The sequence below is a fragment of the Panthera pardus genome, unplaced genomic scaffold, assembly GCF_024362965.1.
Source record: "Panthera pardus isolate Hobbes unplaced genomic scaffold, ASM2436296v1 HiC_scaffold_11, whole genome shotgun sequence".
Classification (NCBI taxonomy): Eukaryota; Metazoa; Chordata; class Mammalia; order Carnivora; family Felidae; genus Panthera; species Panthera pardus.
In genome coordinates, this window is record NW_026526666.1 from 83,751,972 (window position 1) to 83,773,611 (window position 21,640).

The 21,640-nt window shown below is 41.8% G+C and overlaps 1 protein-coding gene across 16 annotated transcripts in view; it reads right to left on the reverse strand.

Annotated features, from left to right (window-relative positions):
* Positions 1–21,640, reverse strand: part of PUM1 (pumilio RNA binding family member 1) — a 133,266-nt gene that overhangs the window by 62,939 nt on the left and 48,687 nt on the right. For 8 of the 16 annotated variants that reach the window (XM_053898231.1, XM_053898244.1, XM_053898230.1 and 5 more), the window contains 3 exons: positions 11,245–11,353; positions 10,093–10,271; positions 281–447 (listed from right to left, as the gene is read on the reverse strand). The exons of 3 other annotated variants lie outside the window; for them this stretch is intronic. In XM_053898231.1, the coding sequence (XP_053754206.1) occupies positions 281–447; positions 10,093–10,271; positions 11,245–11,353 (455 nt within the window). The remainder of the gene's footprint in view (positions 1–280; positions 448–10,092; positions 10,272–11,244; positions 11,354–21,640) is intronic. 5 more of the 16 variants (XM_053898269.1, XM_053898266.1, XM_053898259.1 and 2 more) reach the window with 3 other exon arrangements.

Sequence of the window (21,640 nt, forward strand, 5' to 3'; positions counted from 1 at the left end):
TTTGTGAACCACTGCAATGATAAGGATAGAATCCTTCTGCAAATAATAGAGTCCTATGCGAATGCAAAAAACCTGTTCTGGCAAAGCACCAGGCATTGACAGCTCTTAAAAGTTCCACTTTACCAGTAAATTTAGAATCTTTGTGGTATGGCCTACACTAGACCCAATTCTCAAAAAGGACAGTTAAGGAAGGAAAAAGAAAACTAAAATCAAAATAAAGCTAATCAAAACAAAAGCCCACAGCCCCCATTCAAAAATCAGAAGTGTAAAACATACAAACCTAAAATCTTTGACGTCTGCGTCAATCCCATTCTGCACTGGTAAACCATTGGTCTTGTCCATCACATCACCCTCCTCCTTCAAATCTCCTAGCTTATCTCCATCAAAGGTACCCTTGTTCTTCTTTTCACCTTTGTCGTTTTCATCACTGTCTGCATCCCTTGGGCCCTGTTTAAAAAATAGCTTCAGCTTCACTAATCATCATCAACTAATAATAGCGGGCAACCACTGTGGACACCAGACTACACTAGATGCTAATTACAACAGGATAGTGTCCGGGCCCTTTCAAGACAGTACAATCTAATTAACAGACAACATAGAGGCAGGAACACTGCAGAAAGTCTTGCCAAATGGGGGAGACAGACATACAATTATGTTACAGAGTTTAGAACGGTCTTACCATGCCCAGTGCCCCACCATCCCGTTTTCTCTTTTCTACCCAAAGCCCAGCCACAATTTTACATCTCTTGGTCCCACTTCTCGACTTCCAATTCTAATTCCATATAACAGGATGACTCCTAATAAGCCCCAGGTGTGGCAGCTCACAGTCTAGTTAGAAGGTGTTGCGCCTACGAAAAGAATTTCCTGCTATGCCACTGCCTGTGTAAACTCCCTCGCTTCTGAATACTGTGCTAAGTGTGGTCTGACATCAGTCCAATTCAATCACCTTACCCTTTAACTCGAGACATGTGCCCTGCCAATCAATGTGCACCACTACCCCCTCCGCTCCACAATAGTTCTCAGGGCTGACTGCATCGATAATTCACCAATCATCCTTCACTTCATTTTTTTGTTTTAATCCTTCAAAACATGTTCAATCTAAGTGTGAAAGTCTTTCACCAAAAGAAAGTACTCTGAGAAGTGCTCATCTGTTGTCTCACCCTCTGCCTGTCCCACAGCAGATTATGAGACTATGAGGGAGCACCTACAGCTGGATCGCTGGTGCAGCACACTTGACCTCTGAAGTGTTTCAAGCTACAAAGACTGGAAGACTGGACCTAAAAGAACTGTCTTGGTGCCACGCACACCGATGCCTTATCTTCTAAGGGAATTAAGTCTGTCTCCTCTTATCAACAATCCTAAATTAAGACCAGGACATAGAAAGCAAATGTGCCTTGATTTCCAAAAGGAAATGAAGATTTGGTAGAGTGACTTGACATGGTTCACAGAGCTTTGCAGAATCTTACCGAACGGTAAGTAACCTTTCCTTTTATAAAACTGGAGAGGCAACCTTGCTTGTTGTCCTCACCACCGACTTCTAGTCCAAGGAAGAAACAAATACACCTGGCCCAAATTAAAGCTCCCGGCAAAAGGCAAGAGCCAATGAGAAAAAGAGGAGCTGCTTTACAGCATTTCCAGTCATCACAACCACATTTTGGGGGTGGGGGTGTGTCAATAATGGAGGCCGGAGCAGCAGACGCTCCGTTGTGAACAGGCAAGACCCACGAATGCAAAATACACACACGCTCTCAGGCGAGTTCCTGGAGAACTCTGGCCCAGAGAGGATAACTCACGAATCCCGACATTCTTAGAGCTTTCACCTGCCAGTCACAGCCCATTTGACTTTCAAATTCATTCTCGGTTCAAGACACAGAAAAACGTTTCACGGCTAATATGAACCAAGGAACACAAGAAGGAACATAGAAAGGATATACAACTTCATACTCATGTGGCATCAAGACGGTAAACTACCGTTTTGGCAGCCACCGAGATGGGACTTTCACAGGAGAATCTTCGAAGTGTAAGACCGTTACAGGTTCAAAAGGAGCGAACGAACAACAGCCAATTCAGTGCCACAGGGAGATCCCAGAGCAGGGATGGGAATACGATAGGATTCTAAAGACACATCTTCCAAAATGTCCAGAAACAATACTTCCCTCCTACTGCAAAGGTCAAACTGACAGAAACCGTGTATTCATTTTCCTATCCCCAGTACTGAATACAGTGCCTGGCAGAAGTTAAAAAAAGTATGACGAAGGAAACTGAAATGACCAAAAAGTCCTGCAAAACTGAACTACTACTACCGTAAGAAGGACCTTCCCACTGTCTTTATCGTAAGAGTCCAGGAGATAGTGACACGGTCTGGATAACAAACTCTACCTGTATGTGACACCATTAATGTCCAATAACAAGAGTATTAGAAGGATGATCCCACTGACACAACTAAGTAATCTTCCAGAAATCTACAAATCAAGTTCCTGGCTCAGAAGGAACAGTTCGGCTCCAATGTCTCACATGCAGCTCAAAGGTCTGGTGGCCAAATAGGGAGAAAATGGGATAAAGAAGTAGTGGCAAGTTTCACCAACAAGCAAGAAACCTGGTGACGAGAGATTCGCTCTCACCAAATCAACTCTGCATTTTCTTTCCTCGGTGACACTTTAGAAGGGCTTGCTGAGAAGCTGTTGGGCCTATCTCTAAGCCAACTGCCAGGGCCTGAAAACAGTCACTGATACTTAACTTACTCGATTATATTGCCAAGGGCTAGATTTTCAAAGGAATCCCTAGAATGGGCCATTTCTCAACAATATTGTACAGTCTATTCATATAAATTATAGATACCTGGTTTTCTGCTCTGATTAGGCTATTAATTCCTCAGAATAGTAGGTTCCTTCGATTTGAAGGTGGGGGACCCAAGAGAGGCTTCTATTCCTTGATCTGGATGGTCACTGGGTGTATTCGTTTTATAGAAACACATAAAGATGAACATATATGACTTATATGCTTTTTAGCACTTGGGTCACATTTCAGTAAAAAGTTTACTCAAGGAACACCTGGGTGGCTCAGTCAGTTAAGTGTCCAACTCTTGGTTTCGGCTCAGGTCATGATCTTGGGTTCAAGCCCCACATCAGGCTCCACATTGACAGCGAGGGGGCTGCTTGGGATTCTTTCTCTCTCCCTCTCCCTCTGCCCCTCCCCTGCTCGTGTTCTCTCTCAAAACATATAAGTGAACTTAAAAAAAAAAAAGTTTACTCAAGAGAAAAAGTTCAGTACATCAACGATAGCCCTAAATAAAAATGGCTCACAAGTCTGATTTCTGAATGATACCAAGAGCACAAGTGGGAAGACTTTTTGTCAAAAGTCTGCTATTAAAAGAGAATACAGGGTTCAGGATCATAAAAATGTTCTCTTAGGAATATAAACACTCTAGAGAGAGTAAAACAGGGGTAGAAATGGGATGGTACATTTTATGAGATTTTTAATTAATATTTAAGATAAGGGTATATTCATAGCTATATGGTCTTTAAGAAAGACCTAATCCAGGAGCACCTGGATGGCTCAGTAGGTCGAATGTCCTCAGTAGGTTGATTTCAGCTCAGGTCATGGTCCAGGGTCGTGGGATCAAGCCCCACAGTGGGCTCTGTGCTGAGCGTGGAGCCTACTTAAGATTCTTTCTCTCTCTGCCCCTCTCCTCAGCTCGCAAGGCCCTCTCTCAGGAAAGGAAGGGGAAGGGGATGGGGAAGGGGAAGAGAAGGAAGAAGTAATGCAGAGGAAGGAAGGAAGGAAGGAAGGAAGGAAGGAAGGAAGGAAGGAAGGAAGGAAGGACGGACTAATCCAGATTGCACAAAACCTACATTCTATCTCGACTGCTAACACTTAACTGGTCACAGGACTTTGGACAGGTCATGAAAACCGAGTCTTCATTTTCTCATCTACAGAACAGGGATAATTTTATTATAACAGAACAGTTATAAAATGATGCATATGCAAAAGGTCTGTGAAGTATAAATCATTTTACACTACAGTACTATGATAATTAGTAAAAGCTATTCACTGGGATGGTATTTCTTAAGTAACATTATTCATGATATCAAGATTAAAACTCTTAAATGCCCCAATTAAGCGGTTTAACTCTAATATAAGTATATAGCCAATCTAGCCCTCCCAGGGACACTCATTTTCACAGTGCAGTGGCTGTATGGCTAACGTTGAACATCACAATCTTTTTAAAATTTACAAGTGTCTGGGCTCTCACCCAGAGATTCTGATTTAATTGGTCTGCAGAAGCTCCCACAAGTATTATAAAAAGCTTCTCCTCCAGCAACTCTAATAAGCACTCACAAATGAGAACCACTGTAATTAAGTCCAACATAAGCATCATAAAGGCAGGGTTTTTGTTTGGCTGTTTTGGTCACATAATAGTACCGAAAAAGTCTATTATCTAAATAAACGAAAAAACAAAGAAGGATTAATAGCATCCTTTTATTGTGGGCTTCCTTTGAATGAATGTTAACTTAAACCTGTAGTATTCAAATATAGGATTCAATGAGTGCTCAAAATGCACGTAGCCAAGCCCAATCGAAATCTCAAGAGTGCGGCCAAGAAGGGTTCTGAGAGATCCCCCGCCCACACAGAGGCGGAAGACTGTGTTCCACTAGTAGATAAAGAACTGACAGAAGAGCAGGCAGAGAGAAGAACTTTATGTCGTGCAGATCAGAATCCATCCATTTATGGCTCAGCTTTGTCAAAAGCCTCACATAACAGGAGGAATATTTCAGGAGAATACCTATTAATTCTGAATGAGTCAGAGAAATGAGAATTTAATTTCTTCTCTTACTGCAGTGATCGTTCCACAACGCTCCATGGGGCAAGTCACATTCAATGAGATTAGTAATGTTCCGCCCTTCTTTCCAAAAAAGAGCATTCTGCATAACCGAAATTAGAACAAAGTTTGAATCCAGGCCCTACCACTTTCCTTCTAAGCCTCATTTTTTGCATCTATAAACTCACAGGGACAACAGTATCTACCTCAAATGGTTGTTTCAATGCTTAAATAAGGCAATACATAAAAGTGCGACTCTTTCAAAAAAAAATTCTTCAAAGTACTTTATTCCATTTTCACATCTTTTCCCCAATGCCTTTTTCAGACACATCCACCCCCACCTCCCAAAGCTTCAAAAGTCCTAGACATCTTATGTTTCCCCATCCCCTGGGAAAAAACTTATAGCTCTAATCGTTAGACCCTTTGTACCACGGATTTTCTTGAGATATGTATGCAGAATCGAGCCACCACCAACTACTACGTTTCATCAAATCGATTTATAAAACATACCATCATTTTATGTGCTAACAAGGAAATACTGGCAATTAAACTGTGATACACTATCATTTTCAAGTTGCATTCCAATTTCAAAATGAATAAGGTGGGGAGGTGTACACTTTAGAAACAGTGGAACACAGAATATACACTGCGCATGTGATCACCTAATTCCTGGTGTGCAAAAAGGTAAGAAGAGTATTCTCTGCGTAGTAGCCACCAGATCCAGGAGGGGGGAAAAAACATATTATCTTGACCATGCAGAATGGTATTTGTTGTTATTACAGAGATGAAAACACAACAAAACCATTTTCTAAAAGGTGGCTGTTGGTTTTTTAACTTTTTATCTAGTCCGTATTTAAAAGTTTGACATTGATAGTAGAGCATGCAGATTTCCTGTTCAAGAGAAGTTCAAATCTAAAGGGGCTCCACCAGGGGCGCCTGGGTGGCTCAGTCGGTTAAGCATCCGACTTCGGCTCAGGTCATGATCTCGCTGTTCATGGGTTTGAGCCCCGCGTCGGGCTCTGTGCTGACAGCTTAGAGCCCAGAGCCTGCTTCAGATTCTGTGTCTGCCTTTCTGGATTTGATCCATGGCCTCCTGGTAATTTAATCCTCCAAGAAAATTACGCATTTGTCAAACTTTAGTGTGCATGCAAATCACCTGAGGATCCTGTCAATTAATAAGCAGGTTTTGATTCCATAGGTCTGGGGTAGGTCTGGGGTTAAGTTCCCAGGTCGTGAGAATGCTACTGGCCCGTGGACTTGGTGGAGCAAGATTCTGTAAGGTTTACAAAGCATCTTCATATAGATTACACATCCATACAAATGAGACTTTGTGGGTTTTTAATTACTCCATTTTGCAGATGAGAAAATTAAGGTTCAGTTGAAATTCAAACCCCTGACTTCTAACTGCATTACACTACACATAATTTTTAAACAAAATCAATTAAGTAGCACTGGTTACCTAAAACAAATGCAGCGAACACTAGAAAAGCCAGTTATAAGTTTTGTGACCCAAAGGAACTGCCATGAACGTGCACACGTCCTCCAGGTCAGAAAGCCGCCAGTCTCTACACACAAGTAGAAAGGCCGGCCCAAGGTATTTTTTCCTAAAGATCTTTCTTCTGCAAGGTTGAGGTGGTCTTCACCTCAGCTGAAGTTTAAGTAGTCTTCTCATTTCCCTAGGCACCATAAACCAGAAATGTAGAAATTATAACCCACTCTGCTGACTAGCTAGGCTTCAATCTATTTGAAGATCAGCTGGTATTTCAAAGGCCAACAGTGAGGTCCTTCGATGGGATATTTCACACAGTAGCCTCACAATACGGTAGTCACGTATGATTTTGTAACCACTCTAAACCATGCTCTTGGGGGGACGCAGGGGAGGAAGGCCGTCTTATTCCAGGGGTAAATAAAATAAAGGATACGAAAAGACTCATCTCTGACTTAACTGGTATTCTGAGCTTCCCTATTATCCTGAAACCTGCTACCCTGGTTTTTGATTCATACGTGGAATACTACCAAAATTTTACAGTGGGTGCTAAGAATAAAATACTGCTGTGGGATTCTTACCGTCAGCCTGAAAGTACAGAAGCCAAAACTACTCAACTGAGTCCATCTGTACAATCAAGATGAACTTCAGAAAGCTCAGGCAAGTTAGACAAAGAGTTAAATACCTTCATTCAAGCTGTAACCAAGAAACAAACTTAGTGAAAATGGAAAACCACTGTAGAATGAGTAGATTACTTTAGTTCTAAACTACCCTTAGCAAAAAGTTAGTCAGAGTCTGGGTTATCTGTTGTCAGTATCCAGAAATAGCCCCTTGGTACCTGCTTTGAGGTCTACATTTATTATGCCATCAAAGATGAGGTTTTCAGCTCTTAGAATTAAAATGGAGTCTCCCCACGGCCTACTGGAGGTCCGGTCACCCAAAAAGTAAAAATATCTGAGCGCTCTGACCCATAAGCCACCAACTACCACTCAGAATAATTGTCTACAAAGCAGCTCTTCTCTGAACTCAACACTTTCAATGACAGACGAAATTAAAAGAAGAAGAAGAAGAAGAAGAAGAAGAAGAAGAAGAAGAAGAAGAAGAAGAAGAAGAAGAAAGAAAAAAGGAAAAAGAAAAAAGAAAAAAGGTTCACCTTTTTGCATGCATTCTATGACAACCAAAAAGTGACTCAGGTTTCCATTACCAGAGCTTTGGTCGAATGTCGTCTAACAAACAGGCAGAGCAAAGCCAGGTCATGAAGCTGATAAAAGTAGTTCACTGCTTCTCGGGCCTCCATTCACCAAGAGACTGGATATACAATGTGGTAGCCTGATGTCACTGATCAGTCCTCTGTATCACCCTTGACTCAAGTCAAATACGGGATAGTATTTCATTACCCACAATCAGTTTTTTCTGAGAAGAAGTTGAAACACATCTGGAGAAGTTTTATTTATCTTTATGCAAATCTCAGAGGCTCAGTAAATTATCTGAGAGTTCAATTTTCTGACCTCTATATCCTGAGGTCTTAAACTCCTCTGGTGACAATACTGTACAATGGCTGAAAATTACCAATCTCTCAAGACAAATCAGGACGGAAGCCACCTTCACAAAATCCAACACAAGACAATGATGCAGAAGATACTGCTTTGTCATAAGATTAACAGAGGGAATAAATGCTTAAAAGAGAGAAGCAGGCAAAAATCGCAGTAATTCAGTCCCAGTGTTTTATCTGTCTCCTGATTCCAATTATTTTTCTACCTGCTTCCAAACTTTACAGTAACCCAGGCATGTGCCTCCTGGCTAATACCCAAGAATTAGAAACTGGGCACACACATGATAGAGAATTTATGGCAGGAGGCATACAGGATCCAGTTCACCACACTAACAACTTATCTATGCGCAATACCAACCTTTCTCCTGCGATAAATAACTAAATAAAAGTTATACACAGAAATTAGCAGGCAACGCTTCCTGGGAAATCTGTGCTCGTGAGACAGGGAAAGTGTGAGGGCAGAAGAAGAGGTGAACCGGGGATAGGTGAACGAAGAGAAGAAGTAACACCATCCTTCCCACGGGACAAGAAGGAAACGATCATTTTGCCCAAACCCATTCCTCACATCCAAGGGTAGATCTTATTTTTCCCAAGTAGTCTCTTGGGAAGGTTCAAATAAAGAAGGCGCTTCCTACCTGATCCACAAGCCACTAAACCTGACCTATGTCTTTGCAAGGTCAAAAGACCCAGAAGCGATCGGGTCAGCTTTGGAATGACCAGGACTCAAGACTCAAGACAAAAGCCGCAGTTTAGTCCCTTCATCACCCTAAGGGTTTTTATAAAAATAAAAGATCCTCTTCTGGCTAAATTCCTCACATCAAATTTCTAGGTGTGAAGCTGGGAGAAATCCAGAACATCCTCTTACAGGAGTTCATTTTTTCTGGCTTTTCTGTAGAATTAAGAGCTCCAGCCACATGGCAAGTGTCAATGTTAGCTGAAGCATCGTCTTTGACATGCCTAGAATAAAGCTAACTCCACGTGGATTCTGGGTACTTTAAATGTCACCTGTTCTCTTCACACCAACCACGTCAACAATCATTCATTTCATGTCCACTAACATACTGAAGAATTGTACTTGACACATAAGGAAGCTTCACCAAAAATGATACCCTACTACTCTAAAGAAGTTTCAAGTGGAATGAGGAAAAGAGGACCAAGCCTCTGATACCCAGCAACAGATACATGGCAATAAAAATACTGATCATAAATGCTGTAAGGTAAAGTGAGATCGTTATGGAGGCAAAATTATTAACAGGATTTGGGGAAAAGACGGTCTTTTATAAGACTGCCAAAAACAGTATTAGCCAAAAAAGACTTCACAGAGAAAGGATTCTGAAAACATACAAAGCAAGTCGAGTCAGAAGGAAAGGAGGGAAAACAGATTCAGGCTGCCTTTCATGACCTTCCTGGCTGTGACACGGAATATAAAACCAGTCACAGAACACATTTGAGGAAGACTCAAATGGAAATTCAAGGTAAGACTTCTAGATCTAGAAAGTTGATGACAAGAAAGAACCAGTTTTGAGAAAGAAAGGCTACCAAAGATGCTTGAGAAAGACTGCGTAAGACGTAAAGGGGAAGAGGCTATAGACAGAGGAACTGCTTTGGCAACAACTGAGCATCACAGAGGTCAAACGATGATCAGTCCCCTCCCCCCACCCCTGCCCCCACAAAAGTGTGCAGATCTGGAACTAACAGACATGCTAATGTCCTGACAGGCAAGGTACAAGAGGCAAAGCTGTTCAAAGAGGGCCAAAGACCATACCATAATTAAAGCCTAGCTAGCAAAATAAGAATGGTCCTACATATCTGGTTCACTTTAAAGATTTCTGGGTTTTGGCAAATCGCTGCTCTCGGATCTATTCCCAGCTTCAGCTTTCTTATTTTAATTCCTTCTGTTTTTACTTTGTTTGTTTGTTTGTTTGTTTGTCTGTCTGTCTGTCTGTTTGTTTTAAACCAAAAATGTCTTCTGATAGACCAAGGAACTGAGAACTAGATTTCGGTTCTACCTCACATCATTATCAATGTATCCCCCAAAAAAAACATCATGTCTCTGTTTTTAAAAAGTTCAGTGTACATCTCCTACTGTGTTTGCAGACATCTAATTGCAATAAAAGTGTTTTAAAATACACTGTAATTAGTGCTGTGAATATCTAAGGAAACTAAACAGGCATGTTTTGCTTTAGGGGGGGAAAAAAAGAGAGATATAGGAACAAGTTCCTCAAGCCAACTTACAAATCCTCCTTTTCTTAGACAGGAATCGCCCGGGGATGAGCTCAACACATACTCCACCATGCTAACGCCTAGTCCCCCACTCTCCGACCGTGGGGACAGTACAGAATTGACCTCACTGTTCACATGGAAACTCTGACCAGGTCTTCTCTGCACCATGATTGGCTGGGAAACTGAATGATCTACAAAAAAGATACACAAGCATGATACAGTGCAGCCAGAGGCTCAAACAAATTATGAGTGATGTCTCATGGATAAACCAATGACTGGGAATCAGGAAGCCTGCCATGGTCAGGTGAGCCAAAACCTCCTATTGTGTTTTTCCCTAAGTATAAATTCTACATAAACTAAGGAAAACGGAACACACTCCTCATATATCCAGGACAGCAGAACAATACAGCAGTTCACATAACTGGTTTACCTAGGTATAGTGGATAAATTGTTTACCCCTTTCAAGTAGCAGAATTTCTTTTTAATATATTTTATTAGTAATATTACTGAAACAAAATGTGATTTTACTGCCCTTTTTAAAACCAACAACATAATTTGATATTTTCTGATGACTCACTGTCATCCGAGGTTCCATTTTTACATTGCGCTGTAACACAGCACGTTGGCTTTTTGGGATTTCCGTCTCCTTCCTCCCTATCCTCTGTTATTTCTTTCTGCTGTCAGTGTGTGCCTCTACAGGTCCTCCCCATCCCTCTTCAGGGGTAGTCTGTCAGAAGAGCATCCGTGCCCAGTAACTTGATTTGGCCCCAACCACATTTACAAATAGATCATCCCATACACAGTACACAGGGGGGCAAGGGGAGGAAAAAGAAACATGAACTTCAAATGGCAGGCATGGATTTTCTAATTCCGAGTATGTTGACAGCAGTACAGAACAAGAAGTTATAGCTGAAATTACGGTCATTTCAAACAGACCACTCCCCTGTGGCTAGCACTTCAATAAAATATTGAAGATTTGATTTTGTGTTAATTATGTTTTAATAAATTACATCATATAAGCTCCTTCATGGCAATTATACTAAAGGACAGGACATTGCTTGACATGCTTATGTCACTGATGTGAAATTCATGACTTGCCAATTGCTGAGGAAAGGAGCTCTAAGACAGGCATAAATCACAGTACAGATGCTAGATCTAGATTACCTGATGTTCCCCAGGCACTGTCTCGCCATTGATCACCCAGGAATATTCCTTTTGGTCCATCTTTGCTGGATTCATCTGTTTCCCAAAACTTTTTACCTGGCAAGAGCTGCTGCAAATTAAAAATAATAGATGCTTTTAAAGAATTCATAAAGGATGAAAGTACAGCAGTCAACACTTTCTTTCAGACAAGGTACTGCAGATGCTCATGTGCTCTGGAGGGCTTTACTCGCAGTGTTCTGACTACACAGACTGTGGTCAGAGCACTACTGTATATTCGGTAAAAGTCACAGAGAGGCCTAAGGCCAGGAGGGGCCACAGATCAACCCACCACAATAGAGGCTCAGCTTAAATATCTAGAATTATCCATTTAACCTATGCCAAGATTTTATGGGGGGCAGGGGAAAGGGGAGTAATATTAGACCTATTAGTTAAATACTTGCTAAGAAGACTCCTTTTTAAAAAGAATGTACCTACAACTACTAACACACTCCTTTGCCTACATGTGTACTAACTGGCCGTACAAAGTTACTCAAGCTGGGGCATGAACTCAGACCCCAGCCATGGAATGCTAGAGGCAAAACTCACCTCCTTCGTACAGAAGACCGTGTTAACCAAAACATTTTCATCACCAGAAAGAAAAAACAAGCAAAATCTTCCCAACCACAACATTAACCTATTCCAAGATCTTGGGAAGACAGAACAGCCAATTTCCCCATTACTGGAAGGGAAATAAAACCTCCTATCCTCAGTTAATTTTAACAAAACTTAATAATACCATTAAAGTGACTTCACAAAACACTCCATGCTTCACAGAAATGTATACATCACTGGCCCTAAACCAATATGAGAACTTTAAACCAGCTGTGACCAAAGAAATGCAAAGTACCATTTAAGCAAAACCAGTACAGTTTTGCCCAACAGCAAAGCATTAGCGACCAGGGTCAGTTACAAAGTGAAATTCCACTGGAATTCCATCATTCTTCATTTTGGTCATCAGCTTTACTCACTAAAATGTCCCCCTTATTTCCTCTAAGTATGTTTTCACTTCAGCTACTACTAGTCAGACAAGAAAGACAGAAGTTTGAGACAGTAATCGCTGCTTCTGAGCATAAAAGAAGCACCTGGAGAGTTGAAGTTCTCAGAGGAACAGAATCAAAAATCAGAAAGCAAAATATTTGCTCTCCTCCTTGATAATAAAGGTTTGCCTTTCCAATTTATAACCCATACCGCAGCGATAATGGGGGAATAACTCAACTTTGTCGTCACTGAAATCAATCTCGGATTTCCAAATCTGGATTCTGGGTTTCTCAGCGTAATTTCAATTCTGTCTCTATACATCTGCCTGGCAGACCTGGGTTACAACCTGGTCAAAGCCGTTTCCCACACACTTTTCTCTTCAGGCCCTAATCTGTTATTTTCTAATCTAGCAAGATCGTGTCAAAAGACACATCTTGGTCTGGCATTCAGTAAGCTTACGTTTACTTGAAGATGAACAGTTATAAGCAGTCGGTGCCTAGAATGCCTCGTGGGTTCATTCTCTGAGGGAAACAAGGACAGACAGAGCTGGTCTGTTAATCTGAGATGGGGGCAGGGGTGGGGGGAACGGCGGGTGGGCAGAAGGGAGAGCTAAGCAGTGGGGTCAGAAGCAGTGGCGTCAGGAAGTCCTGGACTAGACGACTTCGATGTGTCCTGGGACAAACTGAACTGCCCTAGGCCTCATTCTTTCTGTACTGATGATGGAAATAATTTTCAGGTTGTGATGATTAAAGATGTTGTTGAGGAGTGCCTAGCACAATGCCCACCACACAGCAGGTTTTCAATAAATGTATTCAGTGTTATCACGCCAGGGCAAAATAGCTGTAAATCACAGAAAGGACACTGAAAATTAACGTGAACTACTCAAGCACAATTCAAGAATTCTTGTTTTTAAACTTATTTTTCTTCTTTTAGTCTCAAAAATGGCCTCTCACAAGATTACAAGTATTTCCCTATTGGTTGTATCTTTTCCAACTAAAATTGTGATTTTTCTCCTGCATTTTGTAGGTGGTGTGAACACACAGGAGTCTATGTCAACTTCTCTTCTGCGTACAAGAAAGAATGAAAGCAGAAGGGACACCTCACTTACTGGTTAATTTCCATATAATAGTGGATGTTTTCCACATAATGATGGAAAGAGAGCAAAGGTCATCAAAAAAAAAAAAAAAATGGCCAAGGGGCACCTGAGTGGCTCAGTTAGTTAAGCGACTGACTTCTGCTCATGTCACGATCTTGTGGTTCATGAGTTCAAGCCCCACATCTGGCTCTGTGCTGACAGCTCAGAGCCTGGAGCCTGTTTTGGATTCTGAGTCTCCCTCGCTCTCTGCCCCTCCCCCCTCGTGCGCACGCGCGCGCTCTCTCTCTCTCTCTCCCTCTCTCAAAAAGAAACATAATTTGTCTTTTAAAGAGTCAAAATGGCGCTCATCACTCTCCACACAAATATGGAAATCTTTACTGAGAACTCAAGGAAAAGCTTCTTTGAATATCAGCCTCCGTATGCAAATACAATCCGTCGGTAATTCGTCAAACTGCCGACAAAGCAGCAGCCCTTGAACTCAAGGCTTCAAAAATGACTTCTGGAATCCTGTCACCTTTCACTATAGCTTGCCAGGCTGTCATAACATAACATACAAAGCCAGCAAAAGCAGGTGAACATGTAAGCAAGGCTGGTTCCAGGCCAAATTCTCTCAAAAGGAAACAACACAACAGACATGTAGAAAGGTGCTAGAAAGTGGAGCTTTTACTTCGAAGTAGTAACAGATGCAACAAGTCTCAAAGGAACGAATACACACCCAAAACCCCAAGACCCTTGTCAGGTACCGAGAGGCAACCATGTCTCCATTAGCAATCGGGTAAATGCAAACCCTCCACAGAGACTAGGAACAGCGCGAGAAGTCCTAGAAGTCCACGTGCTCTGGCAAAGTAGTAGCGAGGAGGTCGATGACCCATTATCAATGCAAACAGCTTGGCCTGAAAGGGCAAGTGTGTAAGAGATCATGAAAAAAGGGGTGGGAGAAGGAGGCGCTAGCACACCGATTCTGGGAGGGAAAGAGACGGAACCAAGTCGCAAGAGTGCTCTCCAAATGGGAAGAAAGTTAAAATTCCACACCAAGCAACGTGGGCGAAGAGGGAAGCAAACTCAGCAAAGCTCTTCAGTCTCGGGTCTGACACAGAACCCAGCCTTTCTCACTTTCCTCCACAACATACCCATCCCCACCCCTCCCTTGGGTGCTCATCAGCCTCAGACTGGGACCTCTGCCTGCCGGTACTCATGCCCCTGTGTGATCCCCTCCCCTTGACCGTGGGCCGGACCTAGTGACTTGCTCCTGAGGAACAACACATGGTAAGAGGAATGGCGTGTCGGCCTCAAAATTACCTTGCAAGCACTGACGACCCCTCCTGCTTGCTCTCCTGCTTGCTCACTTTGAGGAAGCTAGCTGCTATGCCGCGACCTGCCCTGCGGAGAGGCCCCACGTGGCAAAACCCAAGAGAGGCCAGGGGCCATCCATCCATTAGGAACTCGGGCCCTCCGAACAACAGCCTGTTAGGAACTTAATCCCGACATCAATCTCACGAGTGAGCTTAAAAGCAGACCGGTCCCCCGTTGAACTCGGAGACGGCCGCAGCCCCCGCTGCAATCCTGAGTGCAGCTTGGGAGGGGCCCCGAAAGAGAGGTCTTCCAAAGCCATGAGTGGGTTCCCAGCTCACAGAAACTGTGAGGTGTAAACAACTCTGTTGTTTTAGGCCTTGAGATTTTGAGGTAACGTGTCAGGTGGCAACAGGAACTCATACAGTTGTGAATGTATTTGAATACAGCTGTTCTGATATTCAACACGTTTCTTAAGTCTGATTTCAATAGGGGCGCCTGCCTGCGTGGCTCAGTCGGTTGAGCCGACTCTCGATTTGGGCTCAGGTCACGATGCCAGGGTCGTGGGATGGAGCCCCAGACGGGGCTCGGCGCTGAGTGGGGAGCCTGCTTAACATACTCTCTCGCTTGCTCGCTTGCTCTCTCTCTCTCTCTCTGCCCTCCCCCACTTGCGCTTTCTAAATAAAGTAAGTAAGTAAGGCGCCTGGGTGGCTTGGTCAGCTAAGTGTCCGACTCTTAATTTTGGCTCCGTTCATGATCTCACGGTTCATGGGTTAGAGCCCACGCTGCATCAGGCTCTGTACTGACAGTGCAGAGCCTACTTGGGATTCTCTCTCTCCCTCCCTCTCTCTCTCTCTCTCTCTCAAAAATAAATAAATTTTAAAAATAAATAAATAATACAAAATCTCTTTAAAAATAAATAAAAGTTTGTTTTCAAGAAGCACTTCTCATTCCTTTTCTAGTATCTACAGTCCAAGGACTTTTGACTTTGGAAAAAATAACATGCTTTTCATTTCCCATTTTCCCCTACTTTGTCTCATAGCCCTTCTGCATTAAAAAAAAAAAAAAGTACTAACTTCTGCAAAATTAGATGGGCTTAGATATATTAAGCTTACCGAAAACTAGTAGCAGTCAGATATTCGAGTCAACTAAAATAACGACATTCACCATTCAAATCTGATCAGAGTTAAAGAAGCTATAATCTACTGAATTATAAAATAAAACAAAGTGACAATGAGTATCTGTTATTTCAAATGCAACAGCAACCCCTCTGGAGGTATCATCTACAGTATTGGCTAAAACAGACTGACTGGCTCACCAACCCACTGGCATAAACACCAGGAGTTGCCAAACCTTCATTTAAGCCACACCTAAATCCAACACCAAAAATTTAAAACCAACCATTGTATGAAAAGTGAATTACTGCTTACCCCATCAAAAACTTGGAAATAAAATTGTTCTTTGACAGGGAAAAAAAAAAAAAAAGGAACGGATCACAGCAGAGGTTTACAAAATTTACTTTAAAGAAAGATTAGGCAATAAGAGGATTAAAAGATTTGACAATTCTAAAGGAAGATAACTGGAATTAGGAATTGGTCCAACAAAAGCAAAAGAGACCCAGGGAGTCAGATGTAGGCAGTATTACCCAGGTGGCAAATTTAGGGAGAGGGCATATGATGCACAGTCTATCCTCATAAAAGCAATGAATGCATCAAGCTAGATAGCAGCCTGATTACAGTAGCCACTAAAAACATCTAAGTAACTTCCCTGGCTCAGACTCTTGCTGAGCAAGCAAACTTCATACGAGAACTTGGCTCCCTCCTGTAGCCAGGCATGCTGATCACTGAACACAATTATCCTGCCCACTTGAGAGTTATTATTTCTCCTTATAAATTAGTAAACTGTATTTTGGTTTTCATATAGAAGTCTCTTGTGGTTCTGGTTAGTATAGGTCAATCCCATAATCCAATCACCTCTGAATTAGTGATCAAGATCCCTTTCAAGATCTACTAACTGAGAACCAGGACTTGGGAGGTCCCAGCATCCTCCCCAGCCAACAACAGACTCTGTACTCTTCCCTGTATCGTCCCATTAAATGGGATTCCTAGTTGCCCCAAACCCCCCAATATGTGAGTTCTCAAATCTTTGAGGGGGAAAAAAAAAAAACACTGTTTATCCCAGTTTGAACCACAGGTTTATAAAAGAAAAGAAACAGAAAGTAAAGAAATCAGTAAGCATACTCATGAGGCTTCTGGAGAACAAAAGAGAAACCAAGCACTGGTTTACAAGCAATGTTAGCCATTCGGAAAATCTCTGAATTTTGTTTGGAAACACCTTTTTTCTTTTACCATCTAACAAAAGAGACCATACACAAAGCCACACTTGCACAATCAATCACAACATTAGCCCCCACTAAGAGCCCTGTAACAGAGGTGGAGACAATAAAGTGCTGATAATATCAAGCACCTGCAGCCTTCTTATTTTAAGCAATAGTACAGTAGTGAAGCCTGCAAAGGTGCTCTGAAGTCACTTTTAAAAACCGACCTGCTTCTGAATCCCAACTCTGTGAAGTTAGCCCCTCTCAGCCTCAGGTTTCTCACCTATAAAATGAACTATCACGAACATTAAATGAGATCTGTGCAAAAAAGTAGTACAAGGCTGAACTCTGAGCAAGCACTCAAAAAATCGGCTGCCACTGTGACTGAAGAACAAAGTGGTAACCAACAGACCTCACACTACGAATGGCTAGCCAAACGACATGCTCCTGGGGTACTCAACTAGCAGGTGTGAGCCCAGCATCACCCAGCCCGTGTGTGTGTAAATTCCATAAAATCAAGAGCCCTAACAAACCACCACAAGAAGAGCCATCATTACATCTTTGCAGAAACTAAGAGGCATGATCATTATTAAGGACTGGGTATGTCTGACCACACCACCACGAACATTTGCACAGGGAAGTATCGGTGAGGTTTTCTGATGGTCTCGGTACTCAGTGCACACTCCGACAGGTACTCTGTTCTCAAAAGGAATAAAATTATCAGGTAACTGCTTACAGGACTCAACACTGTCTGCCTCTCAGAGCAGAAATGAGGCTTCTTAAGGAGGAGCATTCACAGGGCGCACGCTACAGCCCTACAGGCATGCTCAGGTTTGATCATGTTATCCTGGCAACGCAAACTTCCAACACAAGCTGAGTTTCCTCACTGGAATGTAACCAGTGCAGGAGTCAAATACCTGATGTTTTAAACAGGTGGTGAGGTACAGGACGCCGCCCCCAATTTTTTAATCTCTTAGTACATATTCCCATTACATTCTCATGGCGTTAAAAGAATTCGACATCAACTCAGAGAAAGGACCGCTCAGAACTGACTAAAATAAAGAAGTATAATTTGTAACCACTGACAGTCACAGGCAGAGTTCTGATGTGTGAACATCATGTAATTTTCAGAAAGCCCTTCTCAAAATCTTAATGCCCTACCTTACCCATGCCCTTCAGACCATACAGGGTTGCAGCCATATCAAGGAAGACAGTACATCAAGTAGTGCTTTCATAATAAATACTATGAACTACACTCAGAAAAAGCTTTAACAAGAAACAGTTTAAATACAAAATTACATGTCAATATACTTTACAAGACTTTTTTTTTTTTTTTTTTTTTTTAAGGGTATATCCATTCATTCACTGTTAGGATAATTCTTTTGGAAAGGGTAAAGAAAATATATATACATCAAGAGTCATGTTCATTCCTGAGAATATATCTCAACAACAACAAAAGACTGGAATTCAAAAGAAAAGGAAAAAAAACAAAAAAAAAAAAAAAACACCTCTACATTCAAAGTACAAGACCAAAACAATCAGGAGCAAGGTAGCTGTGCTACCACAATGGAAGCTCACCCAAAACAGCCATAAAGACTCTAGGTAATGTTTACAGAATTAAAAGTAAAAGACAAAACTGCACAGGTAAAGACCCCTTCTCCTGGTGCACCCTTCCCTTCTGGATCAAGACTGGAAAGAAAAATAAAACCTGAAATCGGTGCTTGCTGGGGTGGTGACATTATGAATGACTTACTACAAAATCAACGTTTATGATGATTTAGAACTGATTTTCTAACAAATAAAAATTGAGATTACAGGGGTATGGAATTCACTACAAACAAGGCATTTTCTTTTAAGCATACACACTTCACTGCAACATAATCTCACAGTAACAAAAGTTAGTGGCAACTTTACGGAGGGCCCACACTGTATGTCTCAAGTATTTTTAAGCAAGCACATAACATCTAATCCACTTTGAAACCTGTACCCTAAATAAGGAATGTCGAACGAGTTCAATGGTGTTATCACAGCCAGTTACTCTTTTCAATAGACAATAAGTATAACGAAGGTGGTGTTTTCCTCTTCATTTTCCCTTCCAGTTTAAGGAGTAGGACCTTCTCAATTCACGCCTCCTGTTGATCTAGCTACTAATTAAGGAAGTGTCCTCCATTCTCTTTAAACTGTTGTTCAATACTTACACGTAAAGATCACTTTTCAGTGCTGAAACGTTTCTGACTGCTTCATTTCATTCAGATCACAAAAAAACTAAGCATCAACATCTGCTATAATTTTTTCACATCTCTCTACCAGGCAGATTCAAAACCTGGCACCTAGTAATTACTGCCTAAAACTGTCCATCTATGCATCGAGATGCTTACCACTGAAAACTGATTTCCACATGAACGGTCTCTTAAGTAAGTGTCTCTTTTGGTTGAAATCTAATGTACTCCTTTTAAAAAAAGAGGAATTTTTTGCATGATTATAATCATGCAGTATATAAAATTAACAGGTTTTTTGAAAAATATTTTCCAGCTATTAAGCACTTTTCATAAGTAATGTCAATAGTTACACTGAATGTCCTTTAGGAACTCTTCCGCCCCTAAAGAAATGACACAAGCCACTGAGGCCTGGCCAATGAGAGAAAATTTGCTCTCTCCCACATCTGGAAAACCACTACTGCTCTTCTGGCTACTGAAAAATTTCAAAGCTTTCAGCATCTGAAGTACTGATGTCAAAAAGTAAAGTATTACTTGACTAGGCCCTGAAATGCACAGCCTGTAGAAGCCACTACTGGAAACAGAAGTAGTGAAAGACACTCTTCACCCTAAAAAGAAAAACCTATCAGGAATCAAAGTGACACAGCTACCAGGCCTTCATTTTAAGATAAGCACACTTACGGTGTGCTTCAGACTGTTGAACTTCACAACCTCCTACAGATGAAGAAAGGAGCACTAACCTGTGACAGGACTGGTCAGGACTCCCGTACGGAGTCCGTACAGAGCGAGAAGACAGTGGGAAGGACTCTCGAACAAGAGCAAAGACAGAAAGGAAAGCACACGGGCAGGTGCCCACCAAGAAGAAAGGCATCTGGCCAGCGACAGAGGGAAGCAGTAAGGACTAGCCTAACTAGCCCAACTAGTCCAGCGACCAGCGACACTCTAAGCCAACAAGCAGTAACAGGAAGGAACGTCATAAAAATTAAGTTCAGAAAATTAATCTGACATTCCTCCATAAAATGGGGGAAGGGGAAGGGGAAGTTAAATGGATGTCAGGAGGCAATAATTAGGCACGAAAGGGTAAGAGAGGGGACCTGTGGAAATCGGGCAAGGAAGATACAAACTGCCACGCAGATGCTTCTCTCGGCTTTCAAAGCATTAAAAAAATAATAATAATAACAACAACCAACAAACAAAAAAACCTATGTAATTTCAAAAGTGAGGATTCATAGCCCATTATGACAAGCAAGAATGAAGTCACTAAGTATACATAAGGCAGTCTATCACTGAAATTCTTTTAAGGAGAAGTCTATTCTGTAGAGTCGTGCAACAGAACCCAAGTATGTACGAATACGGCGTTCCAAGTTTAAGTTCACAAGTCCAATGGGTAAAGTTTTCAGGTTGTCCTGAATATCCATGGTTGGTTGCTTCCTAGGGAACAGTACGAACAAAAAGACGAATCAAGCAGACAGAAGAATTTGGTAGCTCTTAAATTTTAGGACAACCACGAGTTAGTCAGAAGTGCATTCAGTTCTAGGGGCGCCTGGGTGGCTCAGTCGGTTAAGTGTCCAACTTCGGCTCAGGTCACAATCTCACGTTCCGTGAGTTCGAGCCCCGCGTCGGGCTCTGGGCTGATGGCTCAGATCCTGGAGCCTGCTTCCGGTTCTGTGTCTCCCTCTCTCTCTGCCCCTCCCCCGTTCATGCTCTGTCTCTCTCTGTCTCAAAATAAATAAATGTTAAAAAAAAAATTAAAAAAAAAAAAAAGAAGTGCATTCAGTTCTTCAGCTGATGGCTGCCAAACTCCACAGTGTGAACTCTTCAAAGGAGCACAGCAGTTCCTTACCACACAAAGAGCACAATCACTGTTAACTTCATTCGTGAAATGAAAGAATACTTTCATAAAAAAATTCAGAGATACTGTTAGCACATCAATCTCCATGTTCTTTTGTGATAAATTACCCTGGGGCAAACTCCACACTAATCCTTTCTCCACTGCACCCTCCCCACCTCCCAAATCCATTGAAAGTAAAATTCTTTACACCTTCCCCCTTCAAATTATTGGAACAGAACCAAACAAAACTTCTTTTCCCTGCTATCTTCATAAAACTTGACAGACTGACAGTAAACTGTGTTCAGAAAATGAAGAAATGTCCAAGGTGAACTAGGCTTTTCTGCAGGATAAAGGAACGGCATGTAAGGAAACAGGATTATATTATCTAGGTCAAACAAGGTCATTTGTTTTTGCACATGTATAAGCTACATGGTTTGTCCTATAACATAATCATATACATGTTACACTAGGTCTAGACTTAATGATTATCTAGGTGATTTCCTGCAGTAATACCCAAGAGCCCAATGTGCAAAAGATAAGCCTCCAGATCACATAGGAAACCTGTTAAGTTCATGAATAAAACCATGAAAACATCTAGTTTGCTTCATGACCTACCCACCTCATATCCC